Raw genomic sequence first — 10,537 nt, forward strand, 5'->3', positions numbered from 1 at the left:
TTACAATATTTGAAACATTTCATGCTTGCTTCATATTTGAATGTTTCTATTGGTGAATAAAGAGGGAACATTTATTGAATCTATGACATCATATGAGCTCTTATGGTCCTTAATTTCTGCTCTTGGAATGATAATGAAAAGGTAATACATTATTTCCATTCAAAGCTGTCACTCAGTTGTGAAAAAAATTTTTTAATTGCTATTACCTCTATTAAAATCAGAAATGTAGGTATAAAATTGATTGGATTTTCACAAAGAAATTTCATCATCAAATATTTGAAATTAGTTTGAATAATATTTGGATGTTGTATACTTTTCAGTAGGGCATTAAACAGGCAAATACAAATTCTTCCAACAGGCTCTGTCTCTGTTGTTCCAAAATTTCTCAAGAGACTATCACTTGAAATATATGTTGTAGAAATCACAGTAAGAAAAGAGAGAAAAAGCAACAGAAGGTCTAATTAAATAATGGCTAAAAACATTTCAAACTTAGGGAGAGAAATGAACAGCCAGATTCATGATGATGAAAAGTCCCCAAATAAGTTGAGCTGAAAAAGAATTCACCAAGACACATTATAATGAAATTGTCAAGATTTGAAGACAAAGAGAGAATTTTGAAAGGAGTAAGAGAAAGTGATTTGTCACACAAAAGGTTTTCCACTTAAGATGGATTTCTCAATAGAAACTTTGCAGACCAGAAAAGAATGGGATGATATATTGAAAATATTATAAGAAGAAAAAAAGAAAACACTGACAAATAGAAGTACTCAGCAAAACATCCTTCACTAATGTAGAAGACTTATTTCCCCCCTAAAAACAAAATGAGGGAGTTCATTACCATTCGAATTAGTAATCTAAGGGGACCTCTTTAAGGTAAAATGAAAGGATATTGACAGTATGAACCTAAGAATATAAAAAACAAAAATGAAGTTAAGTGCATTGTAAACTTCGGATTCTCCAGTATACTAATGGTGATCTATGAATCACTTTCAACTCTTATTAAAAATAACTATAACCACAACCATTTTTTATTGGATACACAGTATAAAAATGGTATACTTTGGCATCCAAACCTAAAATGTGAGAGCAGAGAAGCAAAAGTATAATATCTGTATGCTGACATAGTTGTTTCCAACTTAAAATAGGACGTTGTATTTCTTATATACATAGTAAGCTTATATACATTGTAAGCCTCGTAATAGCCACCAAAAAAAAAAACAACAACTCTGTAGTAGATAACACAAAAGATTAAGACAAAGAAACCAAAGCATGCCACCAGGAAAAGTCATCAAATCTCAAAGGAGACAGCAAGAGAGGAAGAAAAGAACAAAGGAACTACAAAAAGTCTGGAAATAATAAAGAAAATGGCAATAATAAGTTACCAATTGATAACTACTTTAAATGTATGTAAATGTATGTAAATTCTCTAATCAAAGACATAGAATGGCTGAATGTATTTAAAAAATCAAGATCCAATGATATGTTGCCTACAAGAGACTCATACTAGCTTTAATGACACACCTAGGCTGAATGTGAAGAAGTGGAAAAGAATATTCCAAGCGAATGATAACCAAAGAAGGCAATGATAGTTGCACTTATATCAGACAAAACAACTAACATTACACCTCAAGGAACTAGAAAAAGAAGTATAAAATAAGCCCAAAGTTAGTATAAGAAGGGAAATAATAAATATGAGAGCAGAAATAACTGAAATAGGGAATAAGAAAACAGTAGAAAAGATCAATGAAATAAAGGGCTGATTTTTAGAAAAGATAAAACTGACAAACCTTTATCTAGATTCACGAAGAAAAAGAGAGAGGACTCAAATAAATATAATCAGAAATGAAAGAGGAGACCTTATAAATGATATCATAGAAATATATTTGAGTTATAAGAGACTACTATGAATAATTCTAAGCCAACACTGAACAATCTAGAAGTAGTGGAAAAGTTCCTTAAAACATACAATCTACCAAGACTGAATCATAAAGAAAGAGAAAATCTGTATATATCAGTTACTAGTAAGGAAACTGAGTTAGTAATCAAAAACTTTCCTACAAGTTTTCCTACAAGCCCAAGATCAGATGGTTTCACTGGTAGATTCTACCAAACATTTAATGAAAAATTAAATGGCAATTTTCACTCTTCTAAAAATTAAAGAGGAGGGAACACTCCTAAGCTCATTTTACCTGTCAGTATTATCCTGATAACAAACCCAGATAAAGCAACTTCAAGAATAAAAAACTAAAAGCCATATCCCTGATGAATATTAGTGTAAAAAAATTCTCAACAAATTACTTGCAAGCTGAACTCAACAGCATGTTAAAAATATTATACATCATTATCAATAAGATTTATTCCTGGGATGCAAAAATAATTCAACATATGCAAGTCAGTAATGTGGTATACCACCTTAATAAAATGAAAGGTAAAAACCACATCAAAATCTCTACAGATGTAGAAAAAGGTTTTGACAAAATCCAACATCCTTTCATGATAAAAAGTTTCACCAATATGAGTATTGAAGGAAAGTACCTCAACATAATACAGTTCTTTTATGACAAGTCTACAGGTAACATCATATTCAATGAAGAAAGGTTGAAAATTTAAGATCAAGAACAACTGAAGGGTGCCCATTCTCACTTCCTCTATTCAATACAGTATTTGAAGTCCTGGCCAGGGCAATTAGATAATAAATAAATAAAAGGCATCCAAATTGGAAAGGAAGAAGTAAAATTGTTTTTGTTAGCAGATGATATCATCTTATATATGGGAAATCCAAAGACTCCAGCAAAAATCTCTTATAACTAATTAGCAAAATCATTAAAGTTGCAGGATACCATTCCAACATTCACAAAGCAGTTCTATTTCTGTACATGAAGAACAAACCATCTGAGAAGGAGGTAAAGAAAATCCCATCTACTATAGCATCAAAAACAGTAAAATACTTGAGTACCTCTAACCAAGGAGGTGAAATATCTATGTATTGAATACTATAAAACATAGGTAAAAGAAATTGAAGGCACAAATGAATGGAAAAATATGCTTTGTTCATGGATCATAAGAATGGATATTATTAAAATGTTCATACTACCCAAAATGATAAATTCAATGCATCCCCTATCAAAATTCCAATGACATTTTCCACAGAAATAGAAAAAACAGTCCTAAAATGTATATGGAACATCAAAGGACCTCAAGTAGCCAAAGCATCCTGAGAAAGAAGAACAAAGCTGGAGGCATTACACTTCCTGGTATCAAACGAAATTCCAGAGTTATAACAATCAAAAGAGTATGGTAAAGGCATAAAAAACAGACATATAAGCCAATGGAATAGAACTGAGACCCCAGAAATAAACCCTCACCTATATAAACACATTATTTGGCAAGGGAGCCCAGATGCTCAACTGGAAAAGGATGGTCTCTTCAATAAATAATACTGAAAGCTGGATATTCACATGCAAGAATGAAATTGGAACTCTGTATTACACTACTCACAAAAATTAATTCAAAATGGATTCAACACAAGACCTGAGAATGTAAAACTCCAAGAAGAAAACATATGGCAAAATTTCATTGATGTTGAACATCAAATTAAAAAACTTCTGCATAGCCAAAGAAATGATCAACAAACAGACAACCTATGGAGCGGGAGAATATATTTATACCCATCTATCAGATGAGGGGTCAATATTAAAAAAAATAAGGAGCTCATACAGATCAATAGCAAACCCTTAATAATTCAATTAAAAGAAGCAAAGAACCTGAACAGACATTTTCCCACAAAAGTGGGAAGCTTGTATCCTGCTACCTTGTGGAATTTGTCAGCTCTAGTAGTTTTTGTGTGGAGTCTTTAGGGTTTTCTATGTATAGTAGCATGTCTTCTGCATCTAATTCTCCTTGTTGCAATAACAGGATTATTGGTTTTGCCTTCCAAGATGTGCTGCTTGTAGTGATTTTCATCTTTAGTGTATCAGAAACACAGATTGCACACAAGCAGTTAGAATAACTATTAATAGTATATTTCCCACTGGATACAGATTAAATAGAGTGAATCTCTAAGTGTTGTTGGAAACCTATTGCTGACAGGAGGAGAAAGCTTCATTTAAAATAAAAACTATTTATTTGGCTCTGCTGGGTCTTATTGGTCATGACATGCAGAATCTTTAGGTCGAGCATGTGGGATCTTGCTCCCCGAGCAGGGATAAAACCTGGCTCCCCTGCATTGGGAGTATGGAGTCTTAGCTGCTGGATCACCAAGGAAGTCCTGAAAAAGCTTCCTTGAAGGTGGAACCTGCATCAAAAACCTGCAGTGATGAGTAGACAAAGGTAAGCTGCATTTTGATCACATTGCCCAGTTCTGGAAAAGCCACGCCTGCAGATTCAGTCATCTATTCACTCTGTTGGGACTGAGCCAGTGGTCTTCTTAATTGTTTAGATAAATTTAGAATGATCTGTGAGTCCTTGATTCTCATAAGTAATGTTGTTGTTGTTGTTGAGTTGCTCAGTCATGTCTGACTCTTTGCGACCCCATGGACTGCAGCACAACAGGTTTCCCTGTCCTTCACCATCTCCCAGAGTTTGCTTAAACTCATGTCCATTGAGTCAGTGATGCCATCCAACCATCTCATTCTAGTCGTCCCCTTCTCCTCCTGCCTTCAATCTTACCCAGCATTAGGGTCTTTTCCAATGAGTCGATGCTTTCCATCAGATGGCTGAAGTATTGAAGCTTTAGCATCAGTCCTTCCAATGAATATTCAGGGTTGATATTCTTTAGGATTGACTGGTTTGATCTCTTTGCATTCCAAGGGACTCTCAAGTGTCATCTCCAGCACCACAATTCAAAGGCATCAATTCTTCAGCACTCTTCCTTCTTTATGGTCCATCTCTCACATCCATACCTGAAGAAAAGTGAAAGTGAAGTCACTCCGTCATGTCCAACTCTTTGCGACCCTGTGGACTGTAGCCCACCAGGCTCCTCCATTCATGGGATCCTCCAGGCAAGAATACTGGAGTGGGTTGCCATTTCCTTCTCCAGGGGATCTTCCCGACCCAGGGATTGAACCTGGGTCCCCTGCCTTGCAGGCAGATGCTTTAAACTCTGAGCCACCAGGGAAGCCCGGGAAGTCATCCATACCCGACTACTGGAAAAACCGTAACTTTGACTAGATGGACCTTTGTTGGCAAAGTGAGGTCTCTGTTGTTTAATACACTGACTAGATTTGTCATAGCTTTCCTTCCAAGGAGCAAGCATCTTTTAATTTCATGGCTTCAGTCACTGTCCAGCGAGCGATTTTGCAGCCCGAGAAAATAAAGTCTGTCACTGTTTCCATTGTTTCCCCATCTAGTTGCCATGAAGTGATGGGACTGGATGCCACGATCTTAGCTTTTTGAATGTTGAGCTTTAAGCCAGCTTTCTCACCCTCCTCTTTCACCTTCATCAAGAGGCTCTTTAGTTCCTCTTCACTTTCTGCTATAAGGGTGGTGTCATATCTGAGGTTACTGATGTTTCTCCCAGCAATCTTGATTCCAGCCTGTGCTTCATCCAGCCTGGCATTTTGCATGATGTACTCTGCATATAAGTTAAATAAGCATGGTGACAATATACAGCCTTGATGTACTTCCTTCCCAATTTTGAAGCAGTCTGTTGTTCCATGTCTGGTTCTAACAGTTGCTTCTTGACCTGCATATAGGTTTCTCAGGAGGCAGATAAGGTGGTCTGGTGGTCCCATCTCTTGAAGAATTTTCCAGTTTATTGTGATCCACAGAGTCAAAGGCTTTAGCACAGTCAATGAAAGAGAAGTAGATGTTTTTCTGGAATATGTAATGTTAATGCTATGTTTGTTTTACAGAGAAAGCAATAGAATCAGAGAAGTTAAATGACTTGTTCACAACATACAAACTATTCTGGCATTTAACTCCCAGTTTAAAAGATCTATCTATGATATTGATTGTAGTGACATTTTTGGTAAAAATATTTTAGTGACTGTATTTCTAATACAAATGATCAAAGTTTCTTGAATAGGGCTGGGGATTTGGCATCCAAACTTATTACAAAGAGGCTTCAATCTACTTGACTTGTTTTCCATCACTGCACAAAATACACATTCCGTCCAATTACCCTCCTGCTCTGGTTTACCTGTCTTTGCTCACACTCTTACCCCACCACTCTCTTCTTTCACATTTACAACTTTTTTCAGCCTCTGTTTCTACTTGCTATTGGGAGATGTCTTGGTGAAATTGAGTTTCTAGTGTAAGGAGGTGTTTAGCCCCTGTAGGAATATGAGGGAGTGGTGCTCCGGGTTAGTCCCCCTGAGCTTTCTCACCCAAGGGGCCCAAGTTCAAGTCTCTTTAGTTATGCAAAAATACAAGAAAGCATGTACAAAGTAATTCCAAGTTCTCCAGGGATGGGTTCTCCAGGGCATATGATTCAATGCCATATAATGTTCTAGCATCAGTACACTGAATCATTGAGTTGTATTTATGAGGAGATGGGTTTTGACTAGAGGTGAAACTTCTGACAATGTAGTGTGAACTTTAAATTGACAGATTCAATAGGTAAGAAAGTGAAAATTCTGCTGTGTGCTCATTAGTGGGTGTCCCATTTGTAGTTCATCTTCCACTGATAGTTGCGGATGCTGTTGAAGTGATGTCTCAGTGCTCAGGAATCACTAGACACAGATGAAATGTTTGAGTCAGTAAACTGATGTTGATGCCGGCCAATTTATTTTTCTCCTCATTTCAGAGAAAAGTTCAGGCAATCATTAGAAGTGTCAAGTATTTTGCATGCACTAAAATCAAATCTTAGAAGTTTGCAACTGGAAGGAAACTTGTTTAATAAGTCCAGCTCCTACTTTTTTTCCTATGTGAGGATGAAACCTGGAGAAGGGAGTGATCTGCTCAAGTATTTTGTGTCAGTGAGTTATCAAGACAGCATTATAGTCTTAGTTGAATATTGTGGAACATCTGTGATCACTTGCTCTTTACCACTCACACTTTGTTCCACAACATGCTTAAAATCAGTCCTAAAAAGTTTTCATTTTATTTATATTACACTCTGAATTTTCTAATTTCAAAGTCCATCCACTTTTAAATATTGGCACTGAATACACATTATTCTTTCTTAGAAATTTATTTTAAATGTTTGATCCTGTGAGTATATTTTATTAATTTTAGGTGATTTTTATATCCTAAACATAATGATTATGGTTAATACAGACATTCAATTTTAATGATGATTTATTCAGAACAAATCAACTTGCCTTCTGGTGTCTACTAATGTCCTACTGATCTGCACCCAAGACATTAAATGTCTTCACCTTGCTGTATCCTTCTGTTCTCCTTGGTTCCACATCATATTCTTGATGATTTTCAAGTCACCACACAAGGGCCACTAGGCCTTCAATGGGATGCTAAGTTGTCACCAAAAACCTTTGCTCTGAGCAGGTCATCTCTCCTCCTTTTATTTTTTATCTCACCTAAGGTACTTCCCACTGATGACATTCCATGATTATATCTCTTTGTACTTTGTCCCAAATCAGAAGTAATCCATACCTCACTGGAATGTCTAAAACATTTGTTATCACCTCTGCTTCCCAAAAGTGTTGTGCACTTTCCTTTTAGACTCTCTTTTCCTTAGAGGTTTTTTGGATTTTATTCATTTTTTATTCCTTTATTCATCCAAAGTTGGTTTAGCATTTATTATGGGCCTGAGGCTGTTATAGACATTGTGATTATAGCAAAAAACAAAAAAATCTTTGACTTCTGGAGTTAATATTTTAGTGAGGGAGTTAGAGTTCATATTTATATGTATAATCTAAATCCATATGTATATCTTTTCTGTAAGATGTTATGGAAAAGCCTGGATGAACTTTTTGACAATTGATTGTAATGGACAATGGACAAAGATAGAGCTAGGACTTAGAGAATACTGAGACAAGGATAGAATGTTATTTTATGTAGTGTTTCCAGCTCTTCGTTGAGTTGTGGGATTAACTGTGTACCTGAGATTACTGAGCCTAGAAAATGGTAGGTATTTAGTGTTTTTTTTTTCAATCAGTGTTTGTTGAATAATTAATGATTAACTTCTTGGTGAGAGGGAGAGTAAAAGAGAAAAAATAGAGAGAGAGAGAGAGAAAAAACATTTAAATCACAATTTCAGAATGATCAAAATTGGACTTTTCTTAAATCATCATGACAAAGATGAACCATAAAGAATTAACCCTGCATTTTCTATGAAGGCCAATTGCAAGATAATTGACTATTATTTTGCAGTCTATGAAAAAATCAATAAACTGAAGTCACTTCACATTATTTACAGACCACCTAAGATCTGAAACACGGAGAAGGCAATGGCAACCCACTCCAGAATTCTTGCCTGGAAAATCCCATGGACGGAGGAGCTTGGTAGGCTGCAGTCCATGGGGTCGCTAAGAGTCGAACATGCCTGAGCGTCTTCACTTTCACTTTTCACTTTCATGCATTGGAGAAGGACATGGCAACCCAATCCAGTGTTCTTGCCTGGAGAATCCCAGGGATGGGGGAGCCTGGTGGGCTGCCATCGATGGGGTCGCACAGAGTCGGACACGACTGAAGTGACTTAGCAGCAAGATCTGAAACGCAAGTCCCTTTTTGTTTTTCTGCAGAGTTTTCATATTCAACTGAATCACAAAAGGGATTTTGAACTAGACAAAAAGTTATAATAAATAACAATTGACTGTGCTGTATCATTGAATTATTAGACTGTTATAAAAAATTTCTTGGGTTTGTTTTTCCAGTTGTTAACTTTTATACTTTATAAAACATTTGTGTTGTTTTAAGACTATTTTCATTTTTAAGCTACACAAGTTGGAAAAGAATTTTGATATTATTTTGTACTTTTCAGACAAGATTTCTGAGCCAGACTTCTTCACTTCCTCCTTTTTTTTGGGAAAAGATTCATTAATTTGAATAATTGGGCACCTTCCAAAATTGCCAAACTGAACTTCTGTCAGGATGAATTCCTCTTTATATCTTCTCCTAAGAATATCTAGGGTTGAATGAAAACATAGCTATTGAATTGTGACTTCATAATTTATATACTATGCCCATAAATGCAAAATATGCTCCACTATTGAAATGAAAAGACAAAATCAAAGCTCTGTGGTTGAGTTTATCCTCTTGGGCTTTTCTAACTTTCCTGAACTCCAAGGGCAGCTCTTTGGGATTTTCTTGATTATTTATCTGCTGACACTGATAGGAAATGCCGTCATTATAGTTGTCATCTGCCTGGAACAGAGCCTGCATGTTCCCATGTACCTGTTCCTCCAGAACTTGTCTGTGGTGGATGTTAGTATCAGTGCAGTCATTATGCCTGAAATGCTGGTGGTCCTCTCCAACGAAAAAACGTCAATTTCGTTTGTGAGCTGCTTTGCACAGATGTATTTTATTCTTTTTTTTGGTGGGACTGAATGTTTTCTCCTAGGGACAATGGCTTATGACCGATTTGCTGCAATCTGCTCTCCTCTGAACTACCCAATGATTATGAACAAACGAGTTTTTATGAAATTAATTACAGGCTCATGGACTTTGGGTTTCGTGTTAGGTACTGTACAAACGACATGGGTTTCTAGTTTTCCCTTTTGTGGCCCCAGTGAAATCAATCATATCTCTTGTGAAACTCCAGCAGTGCTAGAGCTGGCATGCGCAGACACATTTTTGTTTGAAATCTATGCATTCACTGGCACCATTTTGATTATCATGCTTCCTTTCATGTTGATCATTCTGTCTTACATTCGAATTCTCTTTGCCATCCTGAAGATGCCATCAACCACTGGGAGGCAAAAGGCCTTTTCCACCTGTGCCTCCCATCTCACATCTGTTACCCTCTTCTATGGCACAGCCAGTATGACTTACTTACAACCTAAATCTGGCTACTCCCCAGAAACCAAGAAGTTGATGTCCTTGTCTTACTCACTTTTAACACCTCTGCTGAATCCACTGATCTACAGTCTGAGGAACAGTGAGCTGAAAAGAGCTTTGATAAAATTATGGCAAAGAAAAGTGGATTTACATATATTCTGACTATGCTGAGAGGTCTATGTGATATTACTGCAGTACTAGACTTTATTTAAATTTAATAAATGGTAAAGACTGTTTGCATTTCTTGGTATGAATATGCTTAATTTTTGAGTTCTACAAATTTGATAATATAGTAGAACATCTTTATATATTAATAGTTTTATTCTTTTTTCATAGATGCATAATACTCCTTAATATTAGGTGTCACACAGTTTCTTCAAAAAATTGTTTACTGGTGGCCATATGGGTGTGTGTTAATTTTTTGTTACTCTAGAGAATGCTAAATAAAGAAACTAGTTTTGTACTTTCACAAACATTGTTGCTTTAATTTCTGTAGAATAGGTTTCACAGTATGGTTTTCATGGAGTAAATATCTGAGTTTGCAAACTTTCATTAATGTTACCAAACCTTCAAAAATGATATTAACAATTTTGTATTGATTCTGAAAGCCCACTCTGCCCTACTGACTAGTTACATC

The 10,537-nt window shown here is 35.9% G+C and overlaps 1 protein-coding gene across 1 annotated transcript; it reads left to right on the forward strand.

The window, feature by feature from the left end:
- The first annotated feature begins 9,117 nt into the window (after nt 1–9,117).
- Nucleotides 9,118–10,062, forward strand: LOC133049307 (olfactory receptor 10A6-like). Its single transcript, XM_061133321.1, has one exon. It carries the CDS (start codon nt 9,118–9,120, stop codon nt 10,060–10,062), a length of 945 nt encoding a protein of 314 aa, XP_060989304.1.
- The last annotated feature ends 475 nt before the right edge of the window (nt 10,063–10,537 follow it).

Source organism: Dama dama, chromosome 1 (genome assembly GCF_033118175.1).
Source record: "Dama dama isolate Ldn47 chromosome 1, ASM3311817v1, whole genome shotgun sequence".
Taxonomy (NCBI): Eukaryota; Metazoa; Chordata; class Mammalia; order Artiodactyla; family Cervidae; genus Dama; species Dama dama.

Coding starts and splice junctions, on each gene's coding strand:
- LOC133049307 (XM_061133321.1), top strand. CDS start 9,118: ATGAAAAGACAAAATCAAAGCTCTGTGGTTGAGTTTATCCTCTTGGGC.